At 36.7% G+C, this 16,140-nt stretch overlaps 1 protein-coding gene across 13 annotated transcripts in view; it reads left to right on the top strand.

The window, feature by feature from the left end:
- Nucleotides 1-613: 613 nt before the first annotated feature.
- HFM1 (helicase for meiosis 1) overlaps nt 614-16,140 on the top strand; it is a 124,621-nt gene continuing 109,094 nt past the window's right edge. For 2 of the 13 annotated variants that reach the window (XM_027569563.2, XM_027569517.2), the window contains exons 1-4: nt 614-760; nt 3,782-3,879; nt 7,688-7,800; nt 9,111-9,411. In XM_027569563.2, the coding sequence (XP_027425364.1) occupies nt 3,809-3,879; nt 7,688-7,800; nt 9,111-9,411 (485 nt within the window). In that variant the 5' untranslated portion in view covers nt 614-760; nt 3,782-3,808. Of the gene's footprint in view, nt 761-810; nt 990-3,780; nt 3,880-7,687; nt 7,801-9,110; nt 9,412-16,140 lie in introns of those variants that run through there. The other 11 variants (XM_027569573.2, XM_027569545.2, XM_027569536.2 and 8 more) reach the window with 11 other exon arrangements.

Here is a 16,140-nt window from a genome sequence, read left to right as displayed (position 1 = left end):
ATGGAATATTCAACTTTAAAAAAGAATGAAATTCAAATATATGCTACAAATGATGAACTTTGAAGACATGCTGAATGAAATAAGCCAGACACATGGGCGCCTGGGTGGCTCAGTTGGTTAAGCAACTGCCTTTGGCTCAGGTCACGATCCTGGAGTTCTGGGATCAAGTCCCACATCAGGCTCCCTGCTCAGCAGGGAGTCTGCTTCTCCCTCTGACCCTCCTCCCTCTCATGCTCTCTGTCTCTCATTCTCTCTCGCAAATAAATAAAAAATCTTAAAAAAAATTAAGAAAAAGAAATATGCCAGACACAGGACAAATACTGTATGATTCCACTTACATGAGTAACCTGGATAGGCAAATTCATAGAAAGGGCAAGTAGCATAGAAGTTACCAGGCCCTGGGGGAAGGATTAAGGGCTTTATTTAATGAGAATAGGCCACAGTATACTGGGAAAGCAATATATTCAAACCTAATTAGCAACTTTTGGAGGAAAAAAGGTGAAGCGGAAAGGGAGAGGTCGGAGACCCCGCCGATCCATTGCTTGGAGCTCGCTTAGCCAGGCTGTGGGGGGGGGGGGGTCCTCGGAGGGGCCGGTGAATAGGCGCTCCGCTCGGAGAACTAGGAGTCCCGCTGCCGGGTGAGGAGCGGGCCCGGGCCGGACGTCTCGTAGGGGGAAGTTGGGACCGGAGCCCCGGGATCCCGCGGGGAGGTGGGGACAGCCGACCTTCCGAGCTGCGGTCGGGAGGGCGGACGGGCGCGGTGAGTTGAGGACAGCCCGCTCCGGCCCGTGCCCCGCGGGTCCTCACCGCGTTTCTGTCAGAAGCGGGGCGAGGCCTGAGGCGCTCGGGGCGGGGCGGCCGCTCGCGCGGGTGGGGCTGGCGGGAGGACGGCAGCCCGCGGAGCTGACGGAGCTGGGGTCTTGTTTTGGGCCGTTCCCGGACCCCCTGTGTTTATTTCTAGGTGTGTCTGGCCCCCTGAGCGATTGCAGGTAGGGCGTGCGTGTACTGTAGCCACGTTGTTTTCCAGCGGTGGGAACGAGATGTCAGGGGAGGAGCGACCGGCCCCAGCGCTCGGGGCGCGGGCCACATGCGGGTCCTGAACGCTTCTCCCTTGCTCCTGGGAGTGTGGGGTGGGTTTTGCTTGGAATTCGGGTATTCCCCCTGAATCCGGAGGGTATTGTTGCCTCAGGCCCTGATTCGGTTCCCGGCTTGCCCCCGGGTACTCCAGGGAAGGCGATAGAGATAGGCCCCGCCCCCTGGTTCTAGGGACCGCCCCCCGGACTCTAGGGACAGCCACCCCCCCGTTCGAAGGAGACTAGGGGTGATTTGCTTATTTATTCTCTTACCGTGTGAAATTCCCTGCGGTCTTTGTGATGGTTTTTCGAGTGAATGAATGTTGGTCTCGGCTTCCACTCACTACCGATTTCTGGCAAATCAATCCTTTATATCTGAGTTTCGGCACTTTTGAAATGAGTTTCGGCACTTTTGAAATGAGTTTATTTCTGAGAGTACAAGTCGTAAGGAGTGACTAATAGATCAGAAAAATTTATATAATAAACATTATAGAAGATCAGAAAATGCAAAATTGTCGCTAAGATAATTAGATAAAGCGCAGGCCATCTCAACAGGCAAGAAATTACGTAGTCACACAGTTTTCTACGTAAATTCTGAGGTAGCAAAGCCATATAAAATGGTCCAATGAGTTTTAATTTTGAAAGCTCTTTGTTGCTTAAAATTATATAGTTTTCCTAAGATGAGAAAGGGAACATTTTGTTTGTTACTTTTTAAAAAGTGATTTATTTGAGAGAGAGCCCCTGCCAGTGAAGGAAGGGGAGATGATGGAGGGGCAGAGAGAGAATCTCAAGCAGACTCCTCGCTGAGTGCGGGAACACCACCTTCCATTTCAGGACCCTGAGATCAGGAGTCCAAATCAAGTCAGCGGCTTAGCCTACTGAGCCACCCAGGTGCCCCTATTTGTTACTTTTTGGGTAGTATAGCAACATGATTAGCATTTTCATTTATACTTTATCAGGTAATTATTTTCAAGGTCTGAAATTGTTTACTTAGATAAAGATGTTAAAGACCCCTGTAGCATATTTCTGAATGGCTCTCTTCTGTCTCCCACCCTGTTATGTTAGGTTTCTATTGTTTAATATAGTCAATTGTTTTAGACATTTATAGAACCATGCTAATATGTTTCAATTTCACCATTTCTTTTTGTTGGTGACTAAGTGATTAATAAATTAAAAAAAAAGAGGGCAATTAAGTTAAACAGATGGAAGGGAGAAAAACTCAATAACTAAAACAATAAAAATTCCTGCAGCGTCTGGATAACTAAGAACAGTCCTAAGATATACATAGATCCAGCCCTCTTCCCAGTAGTATTTTGTCAAGGGGTGCATGTGGAAACATTCCTCCCTTCCCCACATACTCCCACGTGTATCTCATCACATCAGGGAGGACTCAAAATTGAAGGGACATAATCTGACTTGATAGTATGGATTTCTCCACAAGATGGCACTCATATAGTTTCTTTTAGTTTCTATCCTAAGGAAACATTTGCAGTGTATTAACTATCACAGAATAAATAGAAATGTGACTTATGTTTTATGATTTGTGCATCTATTTCTTGTTTTGTCATACAGAATTTTTTATCATGTTTCAGGATTTAGAAAAAAAATTGGGATGTAGTGTTGATATGCAAGGGAAAGAATGGCAATGTGAATGGAACAATGTATGTGTCTGTGGAAATGTTTCTTCACTCTCCTGTCAAACTTGAGGCTTTGTTCAGCCCTAGAATTTTATTATATTCCCATATGGCCAATGCTGAATGTTTTTATCCTTTCTATTTAGATACCATCTATGAATGTAAAAATTGTCTTTTTAAAAAGGAATGTAGGGACGCCTCGGTGGCTCAGTTGGTTAAGGGGCTGCCTTCGGCCAGGGTCATGATCCCAGGGTCCTGGGATCGAGTCCCACATCGGGCTCCTTGCTCAGCAGGGAGCCTGCTTCTCCCTCTCTCCCTCTGCTTGTGCTCTCTCTGTCAAATAAATAAAATCTTTAAAAAACAAAAAAGGAACGTAAGCGTTTCTATATACATGTTATGTAATATGAATGTAAACATACATATATATGTTAAACTTGCAAAAAATTTTTATTTTGGAAAAGTTCAAACATATATACAAAATTGACAGGACATTATAATGAACTCCATGTACCTATTATATAGCTTTAGCAATTATCAACTCATTGCCAGTCTTGTTTCATCAATATCCCTTTACCTCTCCCCATTTATTTTGAAGCAAACCTCTGTATATGTATCTGACATATTGTTAGAGACACACACATTCATGATAAAGTGCATTATCCTAAATCAAAAATAATGGTACGAACAAAGTATTAAGAGCTCAAAAGGAGTGATTAATTCTGCCTTGGAGAACAGGACAAACTCAGAGAAGCCTTTGAAGAAGAAATGACATTTGACCTATACATGAAGGATGTGTAGGGATCTGCCAGGTAGAGAATAAATGGAAGAAAACACATTCTAAGCATTGGTGCAGTATGAAGAGAGGGGTACAGATGTGAATATGCATGATTTAGTGGAGAAAAGAGAATAATGTATTTGAAAATTGAGGCACTTTGGAGGAAGCTGCAGAAGATGCAGCTGGAAAGATAGTCTGTGGTTATTCTGGGAAATTAATGATTATAGTTTATGTATCCAGAAATATTTTTCTACAGTTTTATGATTAAAATATGAACTACTTTTTCTGTATTTTGGTAGATTTATGACACAATCCAGTCTTTAACAATGTTGAAATCAAATGACTCCTTGTTTTCTTTGGATACTTTGGTTTTTGAAAAACAAGATGAAGCTGAAAAGTAAGTCTGCCTTAAAGAATGATAACAGAGCATATTGTTTTAGAGATTTGTGATTTTTAAGGACTTTTAATTTTCTCTCTAGAAATATACAAATAAAAAATGAGGGATCAACAAAATGATGTTTCAGGTATATAGCTGGTAAACATGGAATTCAGATATGAGGGAGTAACTGAAGTTTAACATGTTAAATGTTATAACTTAAAAAATAGAGTAGACTCTTGCCTATTTGGCTTTCATTTATTTGCATTTATGGTTTGTTCAAATTATTTTTGGCCAAGGTAAATACTTGAAGTAAAGGTCAAACAGTAGCCATGGACAAGGAGCATTGGCACCTTTTGGAAACAGAATGGGCAGTGTGCCAAATGCCAAGTGTGATGGGCAGATTCATTGTAGGCAGGAAGTAGGGATGGGAATAAAGATGTGGCACCAGTGGAAGTAAGAACAGAGAATAATCCATTAAATACAGGTTTTTGGATTTTCACATGTAAATTGTTCTCAATTCTAAGTTTTCTCTGTATTCTATTGTATTATCTTTTTTTTTAAGATTTTATTTTTAAGTAATCTCTAAACCCAATGTGGGGCTCCAACTCACAAGCCCAGGATCAAGAGTTGCCTGCTCCACTGACTGAGCGAGCTGGCGACCCTGTATTATCCTTTTTTTTAAAAAAGGAAGCATTGAGTAAAGTATTTATTGCTTCATTAATTTTTTCATTCATTCAAATATTAATTCAGATATTGATTGAATGCATAAAGGGATATAAGAAGGATGAAACAGATTTTACTTCAAAAGAACTTAAAATCTATTTGAGGAGATTAAGCACACATATGGAAAGGTCATTAATAAATAACATAATTATGTAATTAATCATCCAGACTTGGATACTTTGAGAGTGAAAGAGTGCATCCAATTTGCACAACATGTGTTAATCAGGACTGGCCTGGGCAAATTGCAACATATGGTTGCCTTTCTAACAATACAGAGTTAAAGAAAGGTGTGAAGGAAATGATAAGCATACATTCATGCAATCAAATTTCAGATTTGGAGGGAGACCTGGTACAGACTGATCAGGTTAGGCTTTATGGTAGTGGGGAGAGACTTCAGGAGACTTTGAAGGATATGATAATTCTAATAAGCAGAAAGAAGAGGCCATTTGAAGGCAGAGTTTAACAGCAAGTAAAAAGAATGGAGGTGGGACAATTTGCAGTACTTGTAGGAGATAGTGTATAGAGAAGTTTCCTGGAATAGAAGATTCATAAAGGAGAAACAGTGGGACATAAAATTAGAAAAGTAAACTGAGGATAGATTGTGGTGGATGTTAAGTGCCAGAATAAGGATCTTGGACGTGACTATGTGTTAACAGCCATAGAACTGAATCAACAAACATTTATTGACTAATATGTCTAATTATGTAAAGCACTGTGTTAAGTATTATAGCTGTGAATGGAACTAGAAACAAACCCTTATGTGTTTATGATCTGGGGATGGTATCAGACTGATCTATCAGTCTTTCTATTATCTATCTATAATATATAATATATAATATATACATATTTACACACAGACACACAATACAAGAGAACTGTGATAAATATTATAGGTTCAAATAGTACTTAAGAAGAGGGAAGGGTTTAAGCTTGATTTTGAATGAACATAAGCTCTAGTGCCTAGAACAGTTCCTGGAAAATAGTTCTCAATAAATAATTGTTGAATAGATTAATGGAGGAATGAAACAGTGGAACTTCTATAGGTAGATATAGGATAGGGTCATGTACAGTGGCAATCAGAGTAAAGGAAATATTTTTGAACAAAGATGAGGAGGGACAGAATGTATTATATATTTGGTATGCAAGTAGTTCACTTTGGCCTGGACTGTAAGGTAAGTAGTGTAGGAGAGTTAAAATTGTAAGGTAACCTAAGGCCATTTGGACGTTTGACATTGTTTGGAAGCCACTGAAGTATTTTGAATGGAATATAATTATGATGAAAACAATTCTAAATTAATGTGATAGGAGTGTGTAAAATATATTAGAGAGAGCCAGAGGCAGTGAGGCCAGTTAAGACACTATTGTTCTTAACCAGACATAAATTGATTATAGAGCTTTGATTGGAATAGTGACAGTGGAAATACAAGGAAATGAATTCAAGAATCATTATAAAGAAAATGCAATAAGACCTGGTATATGTCTGGATATAGTAGGTAAAAGATTATGCTATAATTTGAATTCTAGATGGCTTAGAGAATGATGACACCTCTGGAAAATAGGGAAATCATAAGGGAGATTTGATTTTATGGGGATGCTGAATAATAGAATTAGATGTGTGCTTTTTGTGTCTTTTTTAGATTTCCTGAAATAGTCTCTGTGTAGAAGAGTTAATACTTCAGGCCTAAACTGCTGTTCTCAAAAAGGCCCTGCTTTTAAGAATGGCCCTTGGCTGGAGTGAGAACTTTAGGAAAGTTCCCACCATTAACTGATAGGAATGGCCCACTGCCTTAACTGTTTATACAGATAATATGGTTTATGCTGAATATCTGCTTTTCCTCTGGGAATCTAGAATTTAAGTATGTACTAGACAGGGGATGCCCACATGATTAGTCCCCAGTAAAAACCCTGGGCATTGAGTCTCTAATGAGCTCGTCATTGACAACACCTCACACATGTTACCGCTTGTTGCTGAGGGAATTGAAGATGTCCTGTGTTACTGTACTGGGAGAGGATCTTTGGAAGCTTGTTCCTGGTTTCCCCTGGACTTTGCCTCATAGTCACAAATAGGACTATATGTTGAGTCTTTTGAATCAGCCCAGGGAATCATCAGCTCTGGGGGTGATCTTGGGGACTCTGACAGTCCCAAATTTCAAATGCTTTGGCTTATTATCAGACAGTCTGTTGGACATTGTCAGATAATGTGTTGTAGATTTTTGATTTGGAAAACATAGCTGTAGTAGCTATGAGTTATGTGCTCTGAAAGGCAGTAAGGTAAAAGACTGGGTCTCTCACTTTCCAGAGTTTAAAATCTTAAATGAAGAGATTAAAAAACAAATCATGAAATCCTTGCCACTTGGCATAGACAGTGTATGTGGTGCTCTTTTCAAGTTTACTTCCTGTCACCTAATACTTACCTTTTTGTTCTAATGAAGGGCAAATCAATTTTCATTGAAAAGGAAACATTAAAACATTATATGTTAATAGGATCACAGCTGAAAGATAAGGAGAGGTAGTTCACAATGCCAACAGGGTGGCAAAATTCTCAACAACTACTGTAAGTTTACAAAGTGATTGTCAGTTTCAACTGGTTTCTTGGATTTTCTGTGGTTTGTAGGTGGTTCTGGATCAAGAGTATTTGGGTTAGGACATTAATTTGTAATAATGTTTTAGGAATACTCTAGAGAATACCAGTAGTGGTGTCATTTACACACTGATGACCCATGATTAGTTGTGAGATGTGTCATAAGTAATTTGTTACTCGTGATAGTAAAAATGCTAACGTTTCAGAATGATTTACTACTTTTTTTTATATTGGAGCAGATTTAAGTTTCTTGTCACAAGTGTTTGAATTGGAGAAAAAGAGACGGAGTTATAGCCATTATTTAGGTAGCATATCTCACATAGCAGTGTCATTAATCCTATGACACACAAGGGAAGAAAGATTGAGAACACTCCTGTGTATAGAGATACATCAAAGTCACCATAGAAAATTAATTTATAGGATGTTTATCTAAGAGTCTATAATTGAGTAATGTTTAATTAATAAATATTTTCTGATGTAACTTTATTAACATATATATTCACACTTTTATATTTTATATAGCTATCCAGACAATGAAAAATCAATGGATTGGTGTCTCCCACCTGCTCCGTTGATTTCAGAAATTCCAGATACTCAGGCATTAGAGGAGGAAATAGGAAGTCATAAACTGTTAGGTAAACTATCACATATTTGTTATGAAGTTAAACCCATGCAACTCATGTTAATGTAAAAAATCTAGTAACACGTTAAAGTGTTAATTCCTTTATTTTAATGGAATAAAATGATAGAGATTTATTTTACTCAAAATAGTGCTCACCAAATCTTAAAATCAAAAACATTTTTCCTCTTCATACATACATATACATACATAAGCATGCTACATGTATACAGTACACTCTTACAAACACGTTCTATTGTTGTATGGATTTGTTTCCTCTTATTATTAAAATTGTCATTGCCATTTAGTTTTTGTCTTGCCTTTTACTAAAGGTAGGATCCCCTGGCTTAGGAAACCACATTCCTAAAAAAACAAGGGGCAGAATATTATATATAGTTTGGTACCATTTTTATAAAGTTAAAGACAAGCACATTCAAACAATATATGTGATCTTATGTGACATTGTTGATAAAATTTTGATTTTTAAATTTGGTGGTAATTCATGTATGTTATCTTATTAAACTTTGTAATTTGTATGTATTTTATTCATGAAAATATACATTATTTATATTCTCGTATGTACCAAATAATATATAGAATACACAAGCTTATATAGACTATATGTGTATATGTATATATATGTACTATATATGTGTGTATATATATATATATATATATATACATACACACACACACACACACATAAATATACACAGATGGTAAAGCAAATTTAAGCCCTAACAAGACCTCCAGATTCCTCCCAACCTCTCAAGGATGCTTGTAAAGTCTCTGTAAAGAAACCTTTAAAATTTTGTCACCCTGATGAAAGCATTCTTTTATCTTGATTTTAAAAGCAATATTATAAAGTTAAAAGCATTGTATCATATATTTTAATACTGAATCAAATTGAGTAACATTTTGTATGATTGGTCATTGTATTTCTGTGTGTAAATTGGTTATATAAATTTTCAAATCCTCCTAATTGTATAATTATATCATTTGTAGTAGATAAAATACTTAAAAGGTATGATTATGGTTATTTCTGTGGGTCAGAAATTAAACCTATTTTATAATGTAAGTTTTATATAAATTTCAATAATTCTTAATTAATTCGAATGCCCTTCACTGATATAATGTACAATAGCAGTACCAATCAGCTATAGTTCAAAACCATATATGGTGTTACAGATTATCTTGTTATTGTATGAATAACTTCCATGTTTACCTAGGTAAACTTTTGAAAATTTTTATTAAATTTTTCATGGTCATTTTGAAAATTTATTTTTGTGAAGAATATATGTTAATTAATATATTCCATTTTTGTAGGTCAGGAAGAGAGGCCAAAAATGTTACCATCAAATTTAAAGATAACTAATGAAAACACAAATTATATTTCACCAACACAAAAATTCCAATTTGCCTTTTTCTCAAATAAATATGAAGCAGGTGACCTGAATTTAGGAGGAGCAGGTAACAATGACTTATCACATGTTCCTGGCAAGCTGACGTATGGTTCTTCTCAGAAATACAAAAATCACATTGGCAGTGAGATAGCACCTCCAGATAATACAAAATTAGTTAATTTTGCAGAAGATAAAGGAGAAAGCATATCAGCCTTCCGAAAAAGGTAATTAATTAAATGAAATACAGAATATTCAATGATAAAGTTGAATATTTATGGTATGTCTAACTGTATGAAGTATGATAGAATCTAATGAGAAAAACATCAACAACAAATAAGGTTTACTATATACCAGATGCTCTGTTAACTCTGGGATTCTAGTCATAGGTTCTTGCCTTCAGAGAGCTACAACTTAATGGGGGAAAGACAAATAACTAAAAATAATTGATTAAATACTTTATAGTACAGCAATTATTTTGATGAAGTATGTAGTTAGAGCAAAGGGTCTCAAACCTTTTCAAACTTTTTATTGTCAGAACCCTTTACACTTAAAAATTATTGAGGATTCCCAGCAGTTTTTGTGTATGTGGGTTATGTCTATCAATATTAGAAATCAAAACTGAGGGGCACCTGGTGGCTCAGTGGGTTAAGCGTTTTCCTTTAGCTCAGGTAATGATCCCAGGGTCCTGGGATCGAGACCCACGTAAAAGTCTCTGCTCGACAGACAGCCTGCTTCTCCCTCTCCCTCTGCTTCTCCCCCTGCTTGTGCTCTTTATCTCTCTCTGTCAAATAAATAAATAAAATCTTAAAAAAAAATCAAAACTGAAAAAATTTAGAAAACAAACAATGCTTTAGTAATATTATGAAAATTGTTTTGATCCTACGAACTCTCTGAAAGAGTCTCAACCATCCTTTGAGAATTGCTACAACAACATATCACATGGGGACCTAATCTGTTTTGGAGCATCAGGGAGGGCTTTTCTGAAGAAATGGTATTTAAACTTAGCCTTGGGGTGCCTGGGTTCTGCCTTCGGTTCAGGTCATGATCCCAGCGTCCCAGGATCGAGTCCTGCATCAGGCTCCCTGCTCAGTGGGGAGTCTGCTTCTCCCTCTGACCCTCCACCCTCTTGTGCTTTTTCTCTCTCATGCTCTTTCTCTCTCAAATAAATAAATAAAATCTTAAAAAAAAAAAAACCTTAACCTTAAGGAGGAATAGAATTAAACTAAGGGCAAATAAAGGAATGTTCCGGGTGGAAGGAATAGTAAGTGCAAAAGACCTAAAGTAGCACAGAGCTTGGCCTATTCCTAGAAAATTTCCTTTTGTGTAAAATCAGAGAGAATGCAGAGAGGTAAGGTTTGGAGAGGTCAAGTCATTCAGAATCATGTAGGCCATGATGAACTTTGTGCTCTTTCTTAAGGCACTGTTGTTAAACTGTGGCCTGTGGACCCACTGTATCAGAATTACCTGGAGTACTTATTAGAAATTTGGATTCCTGGGTCCTACCTTAGGCCTGTTGAATCATAGTCTAGATAAAGATGGGGAGGGGACCCAGGAATTGTCATTTTTAACAATTTTTCTGGATGATTGTTATGCACACTAAAGTTTGAGAGCTAGTGTTCTAAGGTTCTGCATTTTAAGTAGAGTAAAATTATGTATTTTTTTAATTCAAAGTCCATTTTGGCATCAGTAAGATGAGTTAGAAGGAGCTAAAATACATTGTGAAAGGTCACTTAGAAGGTTTCTTTTTAATCTAGGTGAGAGAGAATGGGAGACTGATGTGGTAGCAGACTGTGGTAGCGGAAATGAGAGAGTTCAGAGTGATTTATGAGATAGAATCCCATAGGACCTAAATGATTATTAGATATGACACCTGATCCCTAGTTTTCTGACTTGAGCCAGAATGACATCCAAAGACATGTTGAGTTTGAGTACCTATAAATTGTCCAAATAGAGAATTGGATGTATAAGTTTAAAGATTCAGAAGAGATCTAATTAATAGATTTTGTTTTCTCTGTGACATAAGAGGTGAGGTTATTTGTGGAGTTTGAGGGAAAAGGTGGGGGTATTGAGCAAGTATGAGAAGAGTGGAAGAGATTATAGAAAATGGAAAGCAATCCAATTAGAATAATGGTAGGACTGTTGGGAACTCTAAAGGGCCAAGTTGAGGTTGATGTCCATTAATTTTTTTATAACAGTTCTATTAAGATACTACTCAGGGTGTCTGGGTGGCTCAGTCAGTTAAGGGTCCAACTCTTGGTTTTGGCTCAGGTCATGATTTCAGGGTCATGAGATTGAGCCCTGCATGGGGCTTCTTGCTCAGCATGGAGTTTGCTTGAAGTTCTCTCCCTCTTCCTCCCCCTCTGCCCCTCCCCCTGCTTGCACTCATTCTCTCAAATAAATAAAATCTTTTAAAAAAGAGATATAACACATATAAAATTCACTCTTCTAAAAAAATAAATAAAAATAAAATTCTTCTGAAGTGTAAAATTCATTGGTTTTTAGAATATTCAGAGTTGTGTAATCATCACTACTATCTAATTTTAAAACATTTTCATCTCTCCAAAAGAAACTCTGTCTTCATTATTGACCACTCCCCTTTTCCAGCTCCTCATTCTCCTCCCTGCTCCCCAGCCCCTGGCAACCACTAATCTTTCTGTTTCTATGGATTTACCTATTCTAGACTTTCCTATAAGTGGAATCATATAATGTCTGGCCTTTTATGTCTGTCTGCTTTCACTTAGCATAATATTTTCAAGGTTTATCCATATTATGTCGTGTATCAATACTTCATTCTTTTTATTGTCAAATAATATTCCATTGAGTGGACAATACAACATTTTGTTTATCTATCAATTGTTGAACATTTGAATTGTTTCCACTTTTTGGCTATTATTATTAATGTTGCTGTGAACATTCATGTGCAAGTTTTTGTGTGAATATATTTTTTAAATTCTTTTGGATTTATACCTAGAATTGGAATTGCTGGGTCATATGGTAACAATATATTTAACTTTTTTGAAAAACTGCCAAATTATTTTCCAGAATAACTGCCCACCTCATAATCCTACAAGCAAAATGTGAGGGTTCCAATTTCTCTACATCCTTGTCAGCAGTTGTTATTGTTCATCTTTTTTATTGTAGCCATCCCAGTGGGTATGAAGTGGATATGATTAGTATTTCCCTAATGACTTATGATACTGGGTATCTTTTCATGTAATTATTGGCTAGTTGTATACTACCTTTGGAGTAATGTCTCTTCAAATCCTTTGCCTGTTTTTTAATTGGGTTTTCTTTTTATTGTTGAGTTGTAAGAGTTCTTTATATGTTCTGATAAAAGTCTCTTATCAGCCGTTTGATTTGCTAATATTTCTCCCATTCTCTGTGTTGTTTTTCACTTTTTTGATAATGTCCTTAGCAGCACAAAAGTTTTAAATTTTGATGAGGTCCAGTTTATTTAATTTTTCTTTTGTTGCTTGGGTTTTTGGTGTCATATCCAAGAAATTATTGCTTCATCCAAGGTTGTATAAAGATTTACTACTGCATTTTCTTATAAGATTTATATTGTTTTAGCTCTTATGTTTAGGTCTGTGATCTATTTTTTTAAGGATTTTATATATTTATTTATTTATTTTAGAGAGAGAGAGAGAGAGTGCATGAGTTGGGGGGGAGGAGTAGAGGGAGAGGGACAAGCAGACTCCATGCTGAGTGCAGGGCCTGACACAGGGCTTGATCCCAGAATTCTGAGATCATGACCTGAGCCAAAATCAAGAGTCTGATGGTCAACCAACTGAGCCACACAGGCACCCCTGTTAACCTTTGAAGCTCTCTGAACCCCATGTCATATAGGGGTTTTTCCTTCATGGTAGTTTCATTAGGTAGTCATGATTGATTAAATCATTGGCCGTTGGTGATTGAACTCAATCTCCATTCTTCTTTCTACCTTGGATGTCACTGATGAGGCTGAAAGTTCAACCTTCTCTAATTAGGGTTTATTTTTTTCTGGCAGTTAACCCCCATCCTGAAGCTATATAGAGGTCCTACAAGAGTCACTTCATTAGCATAAATTCAGGTATAATTGAAAGAGGTTTGTCATGAATAACAAAAGATGCTTTTTATCACTACTATCACACAGGAAATTCCAAGGTTTTAGGAGCTCTGTGCCAGGTACTGGGAACAAAGACCAAATGTATATTTCCTATTATACTAACTAGGAAATTATCTACTAAATAAAGGTTTATTTCTGGACTCTTAATTCTATTCCATTGACCAATATATCTCCCCTTATGCTTTGCATAAGTACATATCCCACACTGTCTTGATTGCCATAGCTTTGTTGTAAAGTTTTAAATTAGAATGTGTGCGTCCTCCAATTTTGTTCCTTTTTTCGAGATCTTTTTTTTTTTTTGGCTTCTCTGGGTTCTTTGCATTTTCATATGAATGTTATGATAAACTGGTAAATTTCTGCAAAAAAGCCAGCTGTGATTTTGATGGGGATGGTGTCGAATCTGTAGATCAACTTGAGGAGTATTGCCATCTTAATACCATTAAGTCTTCTAGTCTATGAACATGGGATATCTTTTCATTTGTTTAGATTTTCTTTAATTTTTTTCAATGATGTTAGATTTTCAGTGGACAAGTCAAACTTATTTTAAGTTTATTTCTAAGTATTTTATTCTTTTTGATGCTTTTATAAATGTAATTAAATTTTTTTTTCAGATTGTACATTGCAAGTGTATAGACATTAGCAATTGATTTTGGTATATTGATCTTGTGTCTGCAATCTTGCTGATGATGACTCTCAATTTATTGTTCAGAGTGTTGTATCATCTACCTAACTGCTTTTTCCAGTAGTGTTCCCCTGCCTGGCTGCAACTATTTTAAAAAGTAGATAGATTCATCTAGGATTGAGGTTTTGCAAGATAAGGATGTTAAAAGGATAAAAAGGAATTGGAGTTTAGAATACTAGTAAAAGAGTGGTCAAAAAGATAGTCCATGGGATCTAAGTCCATTAAAGGTAGATAAGAAAAGAGAAGGGAAGATAGTTTGGGAGAAAATAAAGAGGTTCATTACAGTAAATTTGTTTTTTGACCTCATTGGTAACTTGTGTAAACAAGCTATAAGGATAAGAGGCTGTGGTCAGAGAATATATATTGGAATGATTGATTTGAGAGGAGGAGTAGTTCTGGATAATGACAGTGTTTAAGATGAGAGAATAGGTGAATGAAATTGTTTGAAGGAGAAAGCCACTGTAGATGAATGCCTAAGAAATGGACGGGAGGAGGATTTTGAACAGCTCATCTATGTGAAGTTGAAGTAATGCAGAGGTGGCTGGATTTGGAATTGAGAGGAAAAGATTCTAAAGTGACCATAAGTTGATATATGATATATGCTATGAGGAGGGTTACAAGGTGCTTTAACTAGTCGGCACAGATACTTCTATAAGAGAATGGAAGAATAACGATGTAGATTTGGGATGGAGAAGGCACAGACTCTCAATCTTCAAGTACATTGGATGTGGAAAAATTAACAATTTCTACTTAAGTTTAAAAAGCAAGAGTTTTTTAGGGCAATGCAATATTTTTGTTAAGACCAGGAAGTAACTATAATAATCAGTGAAGAAGTTGAGGACATAGGGGAGTTTATGGAGTGGGAGTTCCAGAGGAACTAGGAAGAATCTGAGGTCCAGAGAATTTAGGTAACTAGCACATGGATATTATTATTATAGTTCACGAAACTTATTTCAAACTCTAAAGTCATACAGCTAGAAAGTGGAGAAGCTTTGGATTTAAACCCAGGTTTGTCAGTTTCCAAATGCCATGCTTTTAACCTATATGACAGCATATAGCAAGGAGTCATCCTGTGGTGTAAGTTGTTTTTCTTGTCCTCAATACCATTTCAAAATCAGATTCTACTATATTATCCAAGGCTAATCATCTGCTTTTGAATTTTCTGAAAGATAGAACTGCTGGCATTGGAGAATGCAACCCTACAGTTTGTTCTGAAGTGTATTTCTCATTCTATAGTGTTTTTAAAGACTCCTGCTTTTTTATATAGAAACATGTCATTAAAAATTAATAGTAAAAATAATTTAGAAAGTGTTCTGTATTTGCACAATACTTGTTTGGATGTCATTTCTTATAGAATTTTTTAAGACTGATATCTTCTGTCATCCCTATTACTTATTTTGTAAGACACAAGTGTTGTATTAGGAACTTTATTTTTTTTTAATTTTATTTGTTTTTTGAGGGGGGGCGAGAGTGAGCACATCCATATGTGCACAAGCAGGGTTGGGGAGGGGCAGAGGGAGAGGCAGAGAGAGAATCTTAAGCAAACTCCATACCCTACATGGGGCTCAATCTGAGGACCCTGAGGTCATGACCTGAGCCTAAATCAAGAGTTGGACGTTTAAACGACTGAGCCACCCAGGCACCCCTGTATTAGGAACTTTAATGGTCACTTCATCCCTTAGGGCTATGGTGAACAAATTAGTTTGATGGGTTGTCTTTTGATCAGTTGAATATAATAAATTGCAATCCTAAAGAGGGCCTGTGTTTTCTAGAACTTTGCAAAGAAAATACTTCTTTGCAAAGTGTTCTTCTTGACATCTATACTTATTTAGTATTTCTTATATTGAATTATTGAATAATGTTTGGGAAGTTTATGCTATTACTGACAAGATGCCACAATACCTGTCTACATGGGCCTCTCCATATAGTTGCCTGTGTATTCTCATGATATAGTGGCTAGCTCTTCTCTAAGTGTGAATGATCCAAGAGGCCATGCAGAAGTGACAGTGTCTTTTATGACCTTCCCTTGGAAGTCATACACTGTACTTCCTCAATACTCTGCTAGTCATGTAATTCTGTCCTGACTCAAAGTCCTAATTTGAAAAGGGTGTGAATAGCAGGAGACAGGTATCATTGGGGTTGTCTTGGAGGTTGGAGTCTACAAAT

This window comes from Zalophus californianus, chromosome 4 (assembly GCF_009762305.2).
Source record: "Zalophus californianus isolate mZalCal1 chromosome 4, mZalCal1.pri.v2, whole genome shotgun sequence".
Classification (NCBI taxonomy): domain Eukaryota; kingdom Metazoa; phylum Chordata; class Mammalia; order Carnivora; family Otariidae; genus Zalophus; species Zalophus californianus.
This window is presented reverse-complemented; position numbering and strand designations above follow the sequence as displayed.